This window comes from Perca fluviatilis, chromosome 1 (assembly GCF_010015445.1).
Source record: "Perca fluviatilis chromosome 1, GENO_Pfluv_1.0, whole genome shotgun sequence".
Classification (NCBI taxonomy): domain Eukaryota; kingdom Metazoa; phylum Chordata; class Actinopteri; order Perciformes; family Percidae; genus Perca; species Perca fluviatilis.
In genome coordinates this window covers 41,257,775-41,278,261 of record NC_053112.1, presented here as the reverse complement: position 1 = coordinate 41,278,261, position 20,487 = coordinate 41,257,775, and the positions used below count along the sequence as shown (strand labels likewise).

The 20,487-nt window shown below is 40.4% G+C and overlaps 1 protein-coding gene across 1 annotated transcript in view; it reads left to right on the top strand.

Moving 5' to 3' along the window:
• The window catches only part of hpgd (15-hydroxyprostaglandin dehydrogenase), a 31,209-nt gene extending 13,166 nt beyond the window's left edge, over positions 1-18,043 (top strand). The window contains exons 4-7 of the mRNA XM_039811251.1: positions 692-788; positions 12,512-12,588; positions 12,750-12,913; positions 17,394-18,043. Of these exons, the coding sequence (XP_039667185.1) occupies positions 692-788; positions 12,512-12,588; positions 12,750-12,913; positions 17,394-17,517 (462 nt within the window). The 3' untranslated portion in view covers positions 17,518-18,043. The remainder of the gene's footprint in view (positions 1-691; positions 789-12,511; positions 12,589-12,749; positions 12,914-17,393) is intronic.
• The last annotated feature ends 2,444 nt before the right edge of the window (positions 18,044-20,487 follow it).

The window sequence follows — 20,487 nt, the reverse complement described above, 5'->3', positions numbered from 1 at the left end:
AACATGTAGTTGATGATATCTTATATGAACTTTTAATCCACCTTTAGCAGCACTGTGGGACAGATTGTTCTGCTAATAATGTGTAATGCTTCCACTATCAAACCAGAGGCCAAATTGTCCTTAAAAGACCCCAGCTCAGGCCTCTCAGAGTTCAACAATGGGCTGTTCCAACTCCTCCATTACATCAGAGGGCCTCCCCCCTCTGCCATACCAAGCCTAAGGCCCTACAATAAAATGTACTAAGTACAAGTAGAATTTCAGCTGGCAGCTAAACCTCCATTAGTGGAAGCAGCTCTCATAACCCCATGACTCTAAAGGCAAAACAATGAAGAGTTCTTAAGCTGTTTAAAAACAGTATTGCAGGTAGAGCATGTGCCCCATGTACCAAGGCTCAGTCTTTACCACAGCTGCCCAGGTTTTGATTCCTACCTGAAGCCCTTTGCTGCATGTCTTCCCCCTTTCTCTCCCCTTTCCTGTCTGACTGTCCTATCAATTAAAGGCCAAAATGCCCAAAAATAATCAGAAAAAAATGCAATGCCATGACATCCAGTTAGAGATGTAACGTAGCAAGACAAGTGAACGGTAAATGTCCATTACATTCAAGCGTTTAATACTATCATGTGGATTGAAACCACATCACTCTTAGAACATTATTTCTTTTACCTGAAATGTTGTCTCTTTATCTTTCCAGACCTCTGTGATTAATGGAACCTACTTAGCACTGGAACACATGAGTAAAGAGTACGGCAAGGAAGGAGGCACCATTATCAATGTATCCTCTATGGCAGGTAACACACACACACGCACACACACACACGCACACACACACACACACACACACACACACACACACACACACACACACACACACACACACACACACACACACACACAGTTTAGTTTATAATGAAGGTGTGGTCAATGCCTTAAACTCACATTCACACTAAACATCTGCATGGAGACACCTATAAATAAGTCAAACAAACCAACTAAGAGATGACATTTATCAATAAATAAAACTTCAGTCATTACCTATTTTGATTGTTTTCTGCACCAAAAGCATAGCAGTGTTGCAAGAGGACAGGTTTCAACAAATCCTACCCATTTACAGTGTGACAACAGTAAAGGCACAGCATTTACACTGAGATATGATAGTGGATATAAATCAAACAGGATTGATAGGCAAGACAACCACCAATTTAGGGGTAATTTTGTTAAATGCGTGTCCATCTCCATGGACGAGGTGTTTTGGGAGTGGAAACCAGAGCAAGAGATATTAGTTTACATGGCTCCGTGAAGGTGACAAATGAATGATTTAGTCGCTGTAGGCTACACAGAATATGTGCACTGTAGCTGCAGCATTTACTAAATACACATACGAAAACATTTCAAATGCAAGTAAGTGATAGGATTTTAAAAAATATATATATTTTTGAAAATGTATTGAAACCTATTTTCTGTTTTGATTGGCTAAAACAGTGAAGGAGAACTGAGCAATGGAATCTCCAGGAAAAAGATATTTGTGACAATCCTTTTGCACCCTGTTTTTTCGTGCGAGTGAATCTTTTGTAAAAAATGACAAAGGAATTGACTCAAATGGCAGTGGTGGCCTAGTGATTAAGAAGCGAGCTTGGGACCGGGAGGTCCCCAGTTCTATTCCCAGACACACAGGGGTGGGGAAAGTGCAGCATTCCCTCATTACCACCACTGAGGTGCCCTTGAGCAAGGCTCTTAAACCCAACCACTCCAGTGGAGCTGCTCAGTGGCCAGCAGATCAGGCTGTGGTTGGACAGGGCAGCTTCCAGGTATGAATGTAGAACTATGTGAAGGTGACAGGTCGTCGTTGCAAATGAGAAGTTGTTCTCAATTGACTTACCTGGATAAATAAAGGTTTTAAAAAAGAGAACTCCACCTTTATCACTGCACTCTTATAACATTGTTGGACTCATAATGCTTAGTATCACAATCGATGCAGGAGGACCAGACATCTTTTTATAATCCACATATTCCTGCCTGTCACCTGCATTACCCACAATGCAACTTGACCACCAATAGTTTGTCGGGAGAATGGGGTGTGTTTTGCAATTAGCAGCTATTGTGGCCTCCAGCCGCTAGCCTCAGGCAAAGATGAGCAGCGGGCTTCAGAGGTCTGCTAGCTCACTTGTTTCTGACTTCACTCCTGCAGATGGTCGTCTTCAGACCCGACCGACACACTCTACACAGCTCCCTCTGGAGACACTCAAGGCTTAATAGTACTTTTTTCACATATGCAGAGGAACTCATGAAACATACTTTGATGTGTATAATCAGTTCCCTTCAAAAAATACTCAAGAAGATATTATTGATAAATATAAAATTTCGAAAGGATATTTCATGATACAATACAAATTTTGTGCAGACTTTTTTGACAGTACATGTAGATAAATTGATTTGGCACCAGACCATATGGCATCATCACATCAGTTTAGCTTGCAGTATTTGAAGTAAAAGTAAAAGTTTTTTTTTTTTTAAAAGCAAGTGGTTAGAACTTTTATTGTGGCTTTCTTATAGTAAAGCATAAAGCATATTCAGGGTTCCCATATCTTCTTAATCTCACTCATCAAATCAAAATCACATTCTTTTCTAGGACTTTTCAGCACAATTATCTTAAAGTGATGGTTCGGAGTAATTTCACCCTAGGGTCCTTTGCACCATGACCTCGAGCCAAACACCCCCCCAGAAGCTTTTTTCACCTTGGTCGAACATTGGGAGCGTTAGCGTAGCATAGCGTTATCAGCTGAATAGCTTAGCGCAGAGGCTAATGGATCCGAAGTGTCTCTTAACATTACCCCACTAATAATGCCCGAAATGATACCAAACGTCTACAGTAGTACAAATAGGTTATGCACTCATAAAACGATGGATTGTAAAATTTGTAAGTACACCAGAAGTTTATGTAAATAACACTTGCCTGCTGGCTTCTGCTCTCTGCTGCTGCTGCTGCTGTTACTACCGGGCAGTAAGAGTGCTTAGGGACATCTACAAATTACAACACCGAAAAGAGATGCAACAAAAATATTTATTAATTTAATGATTAAATAAGGTAATGTCTCCAAACTTACCTCAATTATTACTTGTCTCCTGCTAGTTATACTACAGCACTTACTTTAAAAAATAAGTTAAATTAAAAAATATTTTTGTTGCATCTCTTTTCGGTGTTGTAATTTGTAGATGTCCCTAAGCACTCGTCTTACACGCAACAACAACAGCAGAGAGGAGAAGCCTGCAGGCAAGTGTTATTTACATAACCTTCTGGTGTACTTACAAACTTTCCAATCCATCGTTTTATGAGTGCATAACCTATTTGTACTACTTGTAGACGTTTGGTATCATTTCGGGCATTATTAGTGGGGTAATGTTAAGAGACACTTCGGATCCATTAGCCTCTGCGCTACTATTCAGCGGCTAACGCTACTCTACGCTAACTCTCCCAATGTTAGACTCAGGTGAACTGGGGGTGTTTGGCTTTTTTTTTTTTTTTTTTCGAATTTTGTGGTCATGGTAGTAAAGGACCCTAGGGTGAAATTACTCCGAACCATCACTTTAAGTTCAAAGAACAAACAGCAGACTTTTAGAGCTGACATCAATGTACAGAAACATTTCTTGCAACACAGGTGTATGACGTTATCTTCACCACTACCCTGTTCACCGAGTTCACCACTATCGTCGGGGTGGTCGCAGGGCTCAACATAAAAAAAAATCCCATCAGAGTTTTGCTGGCCCCTTCTATATTTTTACTGGCCCTGAAAGAAATTTCATAGGTGTGATTGGAAAAGGACAAAAAAGCAGGAAAATATACGCCGCACCTATGCTTTAGAAAATGGTTCTAACCCAGCTAGCCACTGCCACTGGATGTTGTGCCTTTAGCAGCAAAGCTAGACCAGGGGTCATCAACTACATTTTCCCAAGGGCCAGAATTTTTTTAAGCAGACACTCCAGGGGCCGGACTTTCAAATAAAGAAAAAAAAAATTATACCTAATAAGCATCATCTTGTTTGATATTTTCACTTTCTTACTAAATTAATGCTATATTTTTTACATTAGTAAGCAAACCCCTAAAAACATGGAAAATCCATAATGATAACTAGATAGGCTACTTAACTAGAAAATGATCTCAGATTAGTCCTGTATGCCTAATTTGAAATAAGACAATTCTGTTGCTAAATAATACCACCGGCAACATCGTCAAGAATGAAGAACGCGTCATTCACGTGCATATTAAGTAGCCACATGTATTTGTTTTGGTCTTAAAATACATCCATAGGTTTACCGCTCCAGCGGAGAGGTGGCTCGTTTAGACAGCAGCTACGTTTACAAGAGTTTGTCCAAAGTTCAAGATTGGTTGCAAATTTAGACAAACAGTTTATTATATTTCATTTTAGCTCGTTTGTAAAGTCGCTGTTTGCAGAGTAGAGCTGTGTTTGCAGAGTAGAGCTGTGTTTGCACAGCGCGGTGGACGAGAGTGGACAGCGCAGACTGAGATATGGTTTCTACGTGTTTCTGCCTGTAGAACAGGTACGTGGGTTATTGATAAGTATTGACTCTTTAATCATGGAGGTTTTGTTGTAGGCTACCTACTTACAGTAACGAGTGTAGCGTTAGTTCATCTGCGCCATCGGCGTAAATAATCCTCGGTAACGTTTCCAGTCAGTGGTGCTGCGTAGTAACGGCGCCACACCAGTGACTGTGGCTGCAAACCCAGCCCGACATACGTTTTTACTGGCCCGGGCCATCGGGCCATTGCTTATGTCGAGCCTGGTCGTCATACGATAACGGGAGGTCCTCCAGTATGTGCTCGTGCTTCCATGGCGGGTTTCAGTTGTGCGTCCTCCTCCTCCTTTAGCAACAAACAAGCGCTGAAATAGATAGTAGCGGCGTGGCGATAGTAATGCAATCTAGGAGCAGTGATTCGCCAAACCTCCCTTATTGCAGTCGCACACATTTCTTCTAATTTTATTTTTTAGTAACGGAGTATCGAAGATGCTTAGTGGAAATATAACGGAGTAAAAGTATACATTTTATCTAGGAAATGTAGTGGAGTAAAAGTGAAAGTTGACATAAACTTAAATAGCGAAGTAAAGTACAGATACGTGAAATTTCTACTTAAGTACAGTAACGAAGTATTTGTACTCCATTACATTACAACACTGGAGAAGGCTTACTTAAAAGGCCACATTTTACTGGAATGAAAGCAAAGAGCTGTTATGTAAAAGCCAGTCATTCGCACACATGCACACACACACACACACACACACACACACACACACAAACACACACACACACACACACACACACACACACACACACACACACACACACACACACACACACACACTCTCTCCCCCTCTCTCTCCCCCACTCTCTCTCTCACCCTCTCTCTCTCTCTCTCTCTCTCTCTCTCTCAATTTTTTTGAAAGAGATTTATTGGCATGACAATACATTGCTTATATTGCCAAAGCAGACAACATATAAATAAAAGGAAATATGAACAATAACTGGTACAACATGAACTATAACATGAACACCAACTTAAACATAAAGTGATAAAGGCACGAGGAGTACAATGCTACAGAAAAATTACTAAACAACATCACATTGTTAAAACTTTCTAACAATTTACAGGAAGCTGCTGCAGATCTAGGTGGATGATTAGGTGTTAGGAGGGCTGCTTTACTCCTGTGTGCTGTTTCTGTGGTTATCTCTTTGACCTGAACTTGTGACAGGACGCGACATAATTAGCAGTTTGTCCCTGTCTGAAAGTGTCTCAAATTCTTTACACTGACTTTTACATTTGGGGAAGAAGACTTCCCTAATTTGTTTGTATTTGTCACAGTAGAGTAGCAAGTGCTGCTCTGTCTCTGCTTCTCTCTGTGAGAGAATAGATACATATGTATATATATATATATATATATATATATATATATATATATATATATATATATATATATATATATATATATATATATGGAGCAGAGTCTGTCCTCCAGGGATTCATTTATGACAAAATGTCACAGATGATGAATTTATCAAAGTCTGTGCAAGCATGAAAACAGTAACTCTCTTTCTCTAGTGTGTGTTATGTGGGAATAACAAGGCAAAAAGCAACCATGACAGGTTTGCAGACATCAGCTTTAAGTGAAACTACTGGATCGTTCTGCATCACTGTCTGTACAAGGTCATTTCTCCTCTTTTAAGGTTTTGTATTATCCTGATGGGCACACATCAGGTCAGTAAAATTATTTAAACAAACAAATACCCTGCAGGAAGTTGCTCTGATGAGGCGCAAAACTACCTTATAAATCCTATCATGAAGCAAAGACCACAGAGCTTTTGTTGTGACTGAAAGCAGTTAGTTATTAGTCCGTGGTAATACTGGACATGTCATTTCTCTCCTCATTAAAACATGACTGTTAACTGTTAATCTTAATTTAAGCAATCCAAAAGCTGTTAGTTCTGAGTTCTTCAGTCTTGTGTGGTTAGACTGCATGACATACAACGCCTCAGTATACGGCTGGGACTCTGTGTGGAGACTGTCCTCCTGTCCTCCCTCCTGTCCTCCTTACAACTCATATTTAAATTTATAGTGGCAGCGCCCTCTATTGGCCTCCCATTGTTGTTACGGGAGCAAAACAGGAAGTAAGGTGACACAGTCTAAGGGCTCCTGCACACTGCCTGCGTGGCGTGAGCATGTCAGCTGCGTGGCGTGTCTGTTTTTATTTCGGCTCCCATGTTAACAGGTTAGAGCTTGCACACTCCCTGCATGACATGCACGACGCGAGAATGCTAGAAATAGGACTGACGCCTATTTTTCACGTGTCATTTTGACACAAACACATTTAATAAATGACATTTTGATGTTTGAAAGTCTCTAGGTGTATGCAAATATAAATGTTATTTAAAAAAATAATAATAAATAATTATCGATTTTCAAATATTGCACCTGTCAATACAGAACAAAATATTCTGTAACCTATTTTGCCGTCAATACTGCCGACGTTGTATTTGCTGTAATCAAATCAGTATATATTTATGTTTAACATGAACTATACTACTGCTTGAGTTCAGGGGAAATGGGAAACATACAAGACAAGGCTAGCAGCAGCAGTGCCGCGTGAGACACATTTCTGGTGTGAAAAGACATAGAAAACGCCACGCAGCCGCCACGCATCTGACACGCAACAGAAACGTAACAGAAACGGCACGCTCACGCCACGCAGGCAGTGTGCAGGAGCCCTAAGAGCGCCAAATTTCACATAAGGAGGTGGCTAGAGGAACATCATTGTGCCTAAACCTAACCAAACTGAGACCGTTTCACAATGAGCTGTTAAAGGCCACGACCATTACGTTCTCTAGTTTAGATGTGAGGATGTAAAATGCTCCTGTGGGTCGCATTTCCTGCCACATCTGGGGGCGCTGATTTATGAAACGCTCTTGTGGGTCGCGTTAGAGGGGAGGTAGCTCCCCTGTTCTTTCTGACCACGGTGGGAAATCTGTAGCAGGAGAAGTTAACCCTCTCCTTGATTTCATGTTGTTTATGGAGAAGGAGAACCAGGAAATGAGTCGGGGGAAATGCAACGCTACCAAGTCACGGCCCAGCGGACCAATCCCAGTTGTTGTGGTCTGAGAGGGGACGTCAGGTAACGGCGTAGGGTCCGTGTCTATGCTTAGCTGCATACTTACCCACGGCGCGGATTTAACGCAGGAGCATAAATTGGGCTTAACAGAGGAGACAGATAGAGGCTATGCAGTGGTCGTCACCAGGCTTTGTGGTAGACAGAAATATTTCGTCTATGGCAGTTGCCTCCATCCATATCACTGACATGCACATATGGGTACAGTGTTTCCTCTACAATTTCTTTCAGCAGTGGCGGGGGGGGGGGGAGTGATGAACATCAAAAAGTATGGGCTTATCTGATAATGTTAGCTACCGACCGTTACCTTGAAACCATCCAGCAAATAGACGGTACCGTAGGGTGATTTAACGTCACCGCTCATTTTACACACAGTTTAACAACAAAACTAACATGTGAACATTACTAGCTAAGTTTTTCATGTTGATTTTGAGCGGTATGCACCCCCACTAACCTGGAAAACGGTTATAAAACAGTGACATTAATACAGCGTGTCGGAGGAATACAGCGTCTCCTGCAGCGGGGAGTCAAAAGCAGAGGGACTGCAGCGTTCGCCAACGTTAGCTTCTTGTCTCATCTGATAAACAGTAAATTCATCAAATTCAGTGTCCACAATGCTATTTTCCAATAAACTGTAGCTGTCATATTTCACGGGACCCACGTGAGTGCAGATTTCATGTCGCGGCTTGTCACTCTGTCTAAGATTGAGTGACAAGTAGTACTCGATCTGGTGTTTATTTGGTTGCCATGACTTCGCGTGTGATGACGTCCTCTCACTGTTCCAGTTGCTCACTCTCAAAGGGGATAGAGAGCGGATGACAGTTTTCTTGAGTTCAGTAGAGCACACAGCTCTGCAGAAACTTTATGACTTTTCATAAACAGCTGAAGGAGCGGCGGTGCGTGGTGTACATAGCGGAAACCCTGTTGTGCGTCTGCCCTATTTCTGATACCGTGGTGGCAGAAATTTTACCATGGCGGGCCGCTGCAGTAATATCAACATAGAGGAAACACTGGGGTACTTCGTCAAGCCCTGACATGAAGCCTTTGTTTGGATCAGATTTGTGTCAAATGCTTGTTTTATAGTCGTATCTAATATTTATTTTTTGACCTTGCCTTAACCTGAGCGTTTGCGATACCTTAATAAATGAAGGTAGGTCTTCTCCCATCCAAGTGGATCAATGAGCCAACACAGTAACTGCATTTTGCTCATCTGAACATACATATCTGATTGAATCAACAGCGTTAGGCTAAGTGTTGTCAATAATCAACCTGTTATTAATAGCTAACTGTTTGATCTAAAGGCTGAGATTTAGCTATCCATCAGATGTAAATGTCACCAGCAGCATTTAGTGATTTACCACACTGATAGTGAATGTTATATATAAGTATCATATGAGCCTGACAGTCTCGATTAACCCACTACACAACAGCTTTTCGGCATTTGTCTTGTTTCTCTCCCAAAGTGACAGCGCGATTCTTTCTCCCAAAAGGGAACCTCATCCATGACATGATGTCGGTCTGGTCTATAGCCTGGAGCCAAAGCCCATCTATCAGGATCTATTTTAGGACATGGCATTGGAAATCAGGGGTTTTGGATGCAGTGTTGGTGCAACACAGCAACTCTCCGACATTAATTTAAAGCAGTTTATTTAAGGTAAAGATTTGGAGCTATGTTCAACTTCCTCTGTTTACCAGCTGCTCTGTTTACCAGTGCGCTGAAGCACAGAAGGGAGGGAACGGGATGTGGAGGAGGGAGGAGCGAGCTAGTCTTCGTTTTTTTGAAAATACGTCAACAAGAAGTAACATCACCCAACATCGCTTAGAGCACCTTTAATCCTTATTTAACTGGAGGAAACTCTGGGACATACAGTCGCTGATTAGTTCAAAGCACTTATTCAGTGACTGTATTGATTCATTATCATCTGGTTTTATGTTATGTACTAAATCTGTGTGTCGTCTGCACAAATATGGTAGAATATTTTATTGTTTTACAATATGTGAGCTAGTGGGAGCATATAGATGTTTAAAAGAGATGTTCAAGAATGGACCCTTGGGGAACTCCACGTGTCATTGCTGTGTGTTCAGATTTGTGAGCACCAGAGAGTTTTCCAGTCTGTCCAGCAGTATATTATGGTCAACAGTGTCAAACGCAGCACACACACACACACACACACACACACACACACACACACACACACACACACACACACACACACACACACACACACACACACACACACACAAAGAAGACCCAATACAACAAGAATAGGACATCTGCTTATTCAATAATTGTTTTATTTCATATTTGGGGCTGTGTGTCGTGATACATATATTGTTTTGTTATGATTTTAAATGTGTGACCTCAGAATGATTTAACTTTATAATGGCTGTTCTTCAAAATGAAATGATTCTAATCTCAATTCATGTGATGAAAGATTTTAAAGGAGAGTGACAGTAGTCAGTGTTAAGTACTGCTCTGAGGTTAACATTGCCAGGTTTAAACATTTAAAAGAAATTGGTTAACAGTTGAAAACATACATTAGAAATTTAGAAAAGTAATTAAATGTAATAAGTTACGATATTTTGATAAAGTAATTGAAATAGTTACACTACTATATACATTACATATATATACATTTTAAATAGTGTAACTTGTTATGGGTAACCTGTTACATTTCCAAAGTAATAGGTGGGGGGAGGTATCCAGATGTCTTTCTGTAGTCCACCTTCAAGGTGTGTGTCCATTGTCAGCATCATTTTCCTGCTTCCCATTCATTTCCGTGGGAGCAGCCGTGCAATGCATTCTGGTAGCGTCGCGGTGGCTTTGGAGAAGCGGGGCGTCGAGTTGCCTACTCCACATTTGCATAAAGTTGAATCCAGCCAACTTTATGCAAAAGTATCAGCTTAATACAATAATTGTAATGTTATGATGCACGTAGGGTGAGCTGTGAATGTTTTTTTTCTGTTAGGTACAGCTGGATTCATCAACATATTCCATTATAGGTTTGCAGTAATTTTGCAGCTGTATATTTGGAGTTTCCATATGTGTTTTCTGTAGGTTTTAATCAGATTCCAGAGGATGTTCTTGGTATTTGTAGTTATCATCTTGTAGATCTGGAAACAGTTCAGCTTCCGATGGCAGCAGACACATAGCAATCATTTCTCACTTATCTTGTTATCACTTGATAACAAGATGTCTGTGCGTGTGTGCGTGTGTGTGTCTGCGTACTTCCCATTCCCAACAGCAGACTTGTTCCAACATGTTCAAGCATATTGTTTTGTAGGTAAAGAATGTGTCCCTGCATTCATTGATGTGTCACTGCGTTGATGTGTATGTGTGAGTGTGTGTGTGTGTGTGTGTGTGTGTGTGTGTGTATTAAATTATGTTAAGTTCACAACTTGAGTCTTGTATGTTGTGTCCTTGACAGCACGCTGCAACTGTAGATGCAATTTGTGGTTGCATATTTAATAATTAGGAAGCTGCTTGTCGTCATTCATAGCATGTGTTGCTTCTTGGGGTTCTGTAATTAGGTAATTAATTGGCCAAATATTTCAGCAGCATGTGTTTGCATGAAGCCTTGAAACAGGTGCAGTACAGTAAAAGCAAGCTCTACACTCTTAGATCTCATAACCTTTTCAAACAAATGTGTAATTATGACATATTAATTTTATATATTTTAAATGTAAGTTGATTATGCCAGTTGAAATGTGAATTTTCTCTGAAAGCCTCATTGTTAGAAAAGTCCATAGAAATATGGGATAATATACTGTGTTAATATGAAGGAACTTTCTGTAATGACTTTCCACAGTTTTTTTTCCATATTTTGATTTTTGGATTAACAGAAATGTCCGTTAAAGGTACAGAGGATTTGGACTAACAGAAATGTCTTAAACTTAACAGAAAAGGTACTGGTAATTTTCTGCCAGTACATGATCCGTTTTTCTACAGATTTCTTTCTTACAGTGCTCTTTTTCATTATATTTCATTTTAGTCACAATTATTTCTCGACCCCAAATCAAACGTCTCTCCCGTAACGTATTAACCCATTAACACAGCTTCTCAACAAATGTTTATGTAGCTGCTTGACAGGTTGATCAGGTGCTTTCGATTTCAGTAAAAATATATACGCTAGTGAATGGAGAGAGACAAATAATTATTGATCCCATTTGAATTGATCCATGAATTACACATATGATGTTTGCCAATTTAAACTGACGAACATATATGTGTAATCCATGGCTCAATTTAAACAGGATAAAAAATGATTTGTCTCACTCTCTCCTCATTCACTACCATACATAATTTTAGTGAAATAAGGTCCCAAGGGGTCCACCGGAGGAAAAGGGACTTCACCTCTATATCAGGTGGCTTAGCAGGTGGCCAATTTGGCCTCCAAAGTGAGTTTGCAGGATTTTGGAACCTTCTGCAGTATGGGTCCAGTTCTTTCAAATACAAATGTATGTAGTAGGTTTTTCTTAGTTTTATTGAGATTTGGTTGAGAAGATAGTAATTTAAAAGCATAGAACTACCTTGAAAATGAAATAAAAATAAGAACATCCTAGCAACAAATTTGTTTAAAAGCACTACCCATCACTTACAGTGAAAGAAATTCAAACATTATTTTAGAGGCTGTTTGTTTTCATTGTGGGGAAATTAAACTGTAGATGGAGATGTTCTGGTGCAACTGTGAGAAATAGGGGCTGAGCCTTATCTCACTACATCTGGACCAAGGCACCCTCCAGTGGTTAGAGTTCAGTTCAGTTACACTGATTGTTCTATGCTAGGCGTTGCTGCTGGTAACATGTTTGTTACATTGTTTCCTCTTGTTCCTCTTATTCAGCCTTCCTGCATTCTCCTCATCAACCTGTCTACACCGCTACTAAACATGGGGTCATTGGCTTCACTAGAGCTATGGCGGTAAGGCACACACACAAGCACGCACGCGCACACACACACACACACACACACACACACACACACATTAAATAAGACAGTATAAGGTCAACTTTAACTTTTATAGAATGGCATGTCCTCCAGTCAACTCACAGCTCAGCACCTCCTCCCACATGTTGTTGCAGGACGCGTCCTCTCTGGGCCAGTACGGCGTTCGGATAAACGTCCTATGTCCCGCCTTCGTCGACACTCCTTTGCTGCACTCAGTGGAACATGAAGACAACATGGGCAAGTTTGTCAAGTTCAAGGATGATTTCAAACTCAGCATGAGCAAGTTTGGAGTTTTACAGTAAGTTAAATCACACACGTATCACTGATGGTTTACCCAATCAACATTTTTTGTCATCCTTTTAACTGAAATCAGTTTAACACACTACATTTATAGTGAGATATGCAGATGAAAACTAGCTTCCTGCTGATTTTCTGAGCAATAATGTACACATTTGTTAGTATTTTCTACTAAGGCAGCAAAGGTTGAACTTGTCTTGGAGTGTTAAGTAATTTGCAGTCTTTGTGTTGATTAAAAATGAGCCACAGTGTTGAACCAAGGTTCACTATTTCCAAATGACAACATTTGGAAATAGTGAACCTTGGTTCATTGGATCACAAATAGCATACATTAGCAAAAACAAATATAGCCTAGTGGGGTTTAATGACTCATTTCTTAAATGAGAAATTCTTGCAGTCAAGAAACTTCACCATATTAAAAGGGAAAATGTGCCACCTTCAATGTGGATGTCCAATCAGTGCTGATGATAAATGTAGTCCATTGAATAAATACATGACCCAGTGTGTGCTATATGGATTGAGGAACAAAATGATCCTGGTGGAGATGTGGCAGCTGTGCCTACATGGACTAGGATGCATTGCCTATGAGCGCCAAGTTTGCTAAGCTTTCTAACCTATTTTGCTAGATTTCTGTGTGTGTGTGTGTGTGTGTGTGTGTGTGTGTGTGTGTGTGTGTGTGTGTGTGTGTGTGTGTGTGTGCGCATGCATACTTTAGATTCACATTACTCACACAGACGTGTTCCAACATGGTCAAGCATATTGTTTCGTGGGGAAAGAATGTGTGTTCATTGATGTGTGTCTGTGTGTGATGTGACATAGGCGTCGCCAGACCCTTTTTAATGGGGCACATGCCCCAGTATTTATGTGCTGTGCCCCAGTAAAATAAGTTGTATTTTCATCCTCATCCCGATATGAACAAGCACTATAAACACCTGAAACACGATGAATAATAAAATCAAAACAACCAAAAAAAAGGCGTACGGGCCCCGGCTACCGACCCGCATGTTTATTGTCAGGCTGCACGCACACACACACACACACACACACACACACACACACACACACACACACACACACACACACACACACACACAGACACAGACATCTTGTTATCAAGTGATAACAAGATAAGTGAGAAATTATTGTTATGTGTCTGCTGCCATCGGAGGCTGAACTGTTTCCAGATCAACACAAGATTATAACTACAAGTACCAAGACAGTGAAGTGAAGGTAACTCTAAATAAGTGGACGTTACTGTAATTATGTGCAACAAAAACTTCATGGGTAAAAAGCCAATACTTAATTAAAGCTGCAAGCAGCGATGGACGGGCCCTCGCGCGTGTCGGGGTTACTGGCGGACGCCGCTCCTTGCATCCGTGCATTTGCCTGGCACTGAAAATCGTCACCAATGAAAAAGGAACTCCCTGCTGAGTTCAATGATACTTCACACAAGACTCTACGTCATACAGTTAATTAGCTGTGAAAGGCGGCGTGGCCAAAGCATAGGGGTCAGGACAAACCTTTACAAATAAAAAAGAAAGTCTCTGCTGAGTTCATTGATACCTCACATAAGACTCCTTAAATGGTTCAAATGTTATGAAAGGGGGCGTGACCTGCGTAAGTGGGTGTGGTTAAAGTATAGGGGGCGGCTCAGTATCACATGTAGACCACACATTATAAGTTTCATGTAAATTGGATGATGTTTGTCATATAAGGCAGATTTCCTGTTGCCAGCTATGACCAAAAGTCAATATTGGCCTGTTGATGTCCTCAGGCCTGGACTTTTGTTGATTGTGGGAAATTTCAAGAAGATATAACAATGTACACTGTAGTTATAGCCACTTTCTCGTTCATCGCTAAACACTCAAAATCGCCACCATGCCACGCCCACACCGTTTGACGAAAAGTTTTTCTTTTAATAACTTTTAATCTTTAAGGTGTTGAGATGGTACAGACCAAATTTGAAGGATGGAGGAAATCTCTAGGAGGAGTTCATTAAAGTATAGCACCTTGACTTTTAGGCCTACTTCCTGTTGCCGCTAGGGGGTGCTATGACTTTGAGTTAATTGTGTCTGGTACAAGTCCTCAAAGTTAGAGTCTTATGAATCCTGAAATGTTTCGAGCCAATTGGACAATGTACACTCAAGTTACACCCACTTCCTGTTTTAATGGTGAAACGCACAAAATGGCCGCCCCGCCACGGCCACGCCCTATGATGAAATTTCTTTGAACAACTTTTCATCTTTATCGTCTTAAGATGGCACAGACCAAATTTGAAGTTGATCAGATGAAATCTCTAGGAGGAGTTCGTTAAAGTACGACATGTGGAAATGGCCAAAATCACACTAATTTCGAACATTCAATTCAAAATGGCGGACTTCCTGTTGGGTTTAGGGTATGGCTCCAATGACGTTTTCTGTACGTCTTGACATGTTACATATGTGTACCAAGTTTCGTGAGTCTACGTTAAACATACTGCAGGGGCTCAATTTCTTTAATTTTGTAGGGGGCGCTAGCGAGGCATTTTTGCGCGCCTATTCCCGAAACCCTTAAAATACCTACAATTTCACCAGACTTGATGCAAGCGCCAAATTTGATGAGTTTTTAAATATGTTAAGTGAGTTTTTAAATATGTTAAGCCCCTCAAAAAGGCAATTAATTTGCCGGGAAAAAGAAAGAAAGAAAGAAAGAAAGAAAGAAAGAAAGAAAGAAAGCGAGAGAAAGAAAGAAAGAATAATTCCTTCAGTTTTAATAGGGCCTTGGCTGCTGTCGGCGCTCGGGCCCTATAATTCACACCTGTACAACAGACAGAAACATGTAGAAAGTGATATTTTAATCACTAGCACACCGTGCTAGCTCGGCTAAAAGCTTATTGTTACCAACAAGCTAAAGTGAAATCTGTCCGTAGTGTGAGCGTAAACTTAAAATCAACACTTGGCTGAGAACCAACAAGCAGCTCCTCCGTAACAGGTAACATTACCTGCTACAGTGGAGGACAGGAGAAAGGACTAATACAGGGGACTGTCAGGAATATGATTTCTTTTATTGACAGTTTAGTTGTTTGTTTCCACTGAGATATTATAGAATAGAAGCTTTGTCATTATACTCAGATTTCTTTCGATGTAGGTTAAAAAAAACAAATGATAGTATTACTGAGTTTGTATGTTGACTTTGCTGCTGTAAATTTTAATGTGGCTGCTTTAGTTAAATTTAAAACATTCAACACAAATCCTGTAGTGAATTTAAAAACTCAGCTAATATGCACACTTAAATATTTGTTTAATTATCGCAACTCATATCTCGGCGCATCCACATGATACAAGCCTTCGGTGTTTGCACCCACCCCCCACCCCCCTCCTCTCAGTGGTGAGGTAAAACACATCACTCGAGCTGCTGCACGCGAATGCCGTCTGACGACACCATTTTGTAAACATAGCCATACTGAGAAATACAGAGAGAGTTGTGTGGAGCTGTGTGTTAGCTTCTTATCAACACATTTGGCAATGGCTTGAATGTAGTAGGGGTTTAAATGAAGTTAACTGCACACAATAGTAAATCATAACAAATTACATTTTATCATTAAATATTATGAAATATTTGAAATTATCAAGATATTTATACATCAATGGTACATTTTACATGTAGTGTTTTGTTATGTTGTGCCAGCACATGATATGCAGAATATACTGTGTGTAATACCTCAAGTATAGGATCTACACACGTTTTGTAAGAATACTGTACGTCATTGCTTTTTATTTCACTAGTACATACAGGTACTGGACAGAGTAAGTGGTCAACATGCACATGCATTTCAGTCAAAGAATGTTAAACAAACTGCTGAGCTGTTATTACAAAAAAATGCTCTTACTAAAGTAGGATATCAGATCTGGTGATTTTCTGTTTGTGAACTGATTTGCCATTTGGCTCTTTCCAAATAACTACAAGTTAAAATGTGTGGTCTTTAAAACACTCGGAGCCACTTAGTGTCTTTGTGACTTTTTTCTGTTTCTGTGTTCTGATTTATTATTATTATTGTTATTGCATTTTTATTTTACTCAATTTGCTCAAGTGTCTATTTGGAGCCATTCAAAGTGGGACTGAAATAAGGCACAGACATAAATGTTCTTGTGCTACACATAACAGGACAGCTATGAAACAATCAGATAAAATATGTACCAAGGCCCTGCATCACTTCCCTACGGGGGTTCATTTCAGTTAGTAATGAGCATTGTTTTGTTAACATTCGATACTGGCCTGACCAAACCGTCTGGCTCTTTTAACACCTTCTTTAACAGTTAAAAGTGTGCAACTCAGAGACAAGCAGCAGAAGGGAAGCGTTAAGTTCCAGAGGAAGTTAAGGCTAGATGACTTCCTGATCTCACACACGTGTGTGTGTGTGTGTGTGTGTGTGTGTGTGTGCGTGCCTGTCTTTTCATCTGTAATCTCATCTAATCACACATTTTCTCTCTGTTTATCTCCAGGCCATCACTGATAGCGGAGGGAATGATGAGGATGATTATTGACACCAGTCTGAATGGAGCGGTGATGAAGATCACATGCTCCAAGGGAATCCACTTCCACACCTATGAACCCATGTCTGGTTGAGCCTTGATATACTGGACTCCACGCTGCTGCTGAGGAGAATACAGGGCCTTAAACTGTGTGAATGCAACACACCAGAAACGGGTTCCGGACATCAGGCTGCTTCTAGACTCAATATCCGAACTCCGTCAGAGCATAATTTTGATTCTACAGGAAAAAACTTACCTGAACAATGCCTCATGTATATAGGCCTACAGGTGTCCAACACATGAATGCTATCCAAATAATAGTAATATGCTGTCTGTCTGATTTTAATAATTATAGATGTGTCTTTTTCAGTTAGCTTTCTATGTGTTACAGGAAATAGTTGAGTCAGTATGCTACAGATTATGTAGCTTATGTAATTGAACAGTGTTATCAGCTGTAAAAGTTATTATTTAACAGATGGTATATACGATTTGTGTAAAAATAAAAATAAATCAGTGGGATAGTTTAATATGAGAGATATGGGACTCGTTTATTGATATTCCAAAATGAATGTAAGACTAAGTCTACATTAAGCCGTTTTGTGTAAAACCATTTGCATCCACAGTGTTTCCAGCTTGTTTTTTGCAGAGTACTCTCTCAACTACTATTCTTAATGAAAAGGGCAGAGATGCAGTGCAGATACAGTGGGGCTGGGACTGTCTATGCTGCTTTTTGGACAGCAGGGTCTCAAAAGGATGCTGAGATTTGTGACAGGCTCAGATGTAATCTGTTTTACGAAAATTTGAGTCATATTTACAGCTTTGAAGGGACTGGCATGTCGACCATTTACACATACCGGTGGATCAGTTTTGGACCCTGTACATACAACTCCTACCAAGAGCTACGCATGGAGATAAAGAATGTATTGACCAGTAACTGTACAATGGATATTGTGTACTAAGAGAATACACATGGAATTGTTGTCAAGTGTGGCAGCCATGCGGGTCAAACTCTGACGCTGTTTTTAACACAGGTTGCGAATTCAAACAAAACTAATTAGTTATGTTCAGGCAACAAAACCACTTGGTTAGGAAAAGATTGTGGGTAGATTAGGATTGTCCGGTTCTGTGTAAAACACGGGCCATCCTGGGACCGGTGTCTGGTGCCCGTTACTGCTCATTCAAACCCCAAGGATATTTTGTTTCATAGTTTTCCTTGAGTCTGTCAATAAAGGACTAGTTTGTAGTCCCATGACTCTAAGTGACTCAATTTTATGTGTAATACAATTAGGGTTGGGTACCAAAAAGCGGTGCCAATAGGGCACCGGTTCCGACGTAAACGGTAGTAATGAGACCAAATAAGAACGAAAATTTCGGTGCCTCATTTCGATGCCTGACTCTTTTTTTTTTCTTCAGAAGCATCGCTGCACGGGACGCTACGTTACTGTTAGCTAGTAGCTGGATTAAACACAATGGTTAAAATGCTGACAGCTTACGTTAAGCAGTGTAGTGTGACTGTATTTCCCTGTGGAAGATTCCAACACCGGGACGTAACAGTCTGCAGCCTGTCTGTCGAAAAAACAACACAGACGGTGCGTTTACTTGAAACTCGCCAACCTTGTGGTTTATTTTAAGTTATTGTAAAATACCCTTTTCCCATCTGGTGCTTGTTTTTGTCATTTACCAGCAATTTACTGGTGAAATAAGTCACTGTTATAAGTTATTGTTATTACATTATTAATAAGTAATTTAATTTTGACCATATTATGAAAAAAACACTTTTTCTGGAATTTGGGGTGTTCTTTTGTGTCTCTGGTGCTTCCACACACATACAAACTTTGAAAAAAAGCCATCCATGCTGTTTTGAGTGAGATATGGTTTCTGAATGTGTCCTGCTTTCAGTCTCCTAGTGAGCTGTTCAATCGGCCTCGGACTGTGACGCCACTCGAAATGAGCTGGCGCACCACAAATCCGTTAGCTCGTAGCGTAGCGTGCACGGCTAATGCTAGCGCTTAGCCGCTAACGCTTAGCATGCTACGTCGTTCTCAATAGCAAAGCACTGCTACAACACACACAAGTTAACCATAATCTACAAAAGAACTACTTACATGTGCGCCCTCATTTAGAAGTCTCCCAGCTAATCCTGCCTTGTAACTGACCAAAGTTGGAGAAACAGGCTTTCTTTTACTGTCTCTAGAGTTAGCTAGCTGACATGCTCTACATCTGAGCTACTGCGCATGTGCGAGTGCAATCAAAGATAGTACAGAAGAAGAAGATGAAAAGAGGTCTCACTCTGTAGCTAAAACAGAAACCAGGTGAAAAGAGGATCTGCAGCAGTGAGAGAGAGCTGTGCAGTACAACAACAATATGGTGTTTTTTTAAAATTAAACCATGTAAACCTATTCTGGTAAAACCTTAAAATACATTTATGAACCTGAAAATGAGCATAATATGGGCGCTTTAAACAAGCCGTTCTTTAATGTTGCCAATTGTCGTTTTGTGATCCTTTTTTATATTTTATATTACATACATTATAAATATATATATTTCGGTTCAGGCACCGGTTCAGACACTGTTTAGGCACCGGCACCGTTTTAAAAGTATCGTTTTAGCAACCTATGCTATTTCCTATAAAGCACCTATGCTGGCGTGGAATCACTGATAGTTTGATCCTTTGACCGTCTCGGAGAGGCCTACAGCTGGAGAGATAGTCTCTTCACTCAGAGAACCAACGTAACCGAGCATAATCTATCGTATCGCGACTATCTCTCCACCGTTACATATTCCATATGTACGGGGAACTCTTTAAAGGGGTCATAGAATGCAAAACCGATTTAACCTTGTCATAGTTGAAAAATGACAGTTTGGTGGGTAACTAGGACATACATAGAACCTCAAAATCCCATTGACACCTCTTTCCTCTGCAAATCTCACAATTTGAAACTGCCTCTGAAAACGGGCGAATCTCAACAAAGCTAAAAGTTGACGTCAACTTCTCAAATCCTCCTCATTTGGCTCTACCTTCTATCTTTGTAACGCCCCAAAATGTACATACTAGCCCACTAAC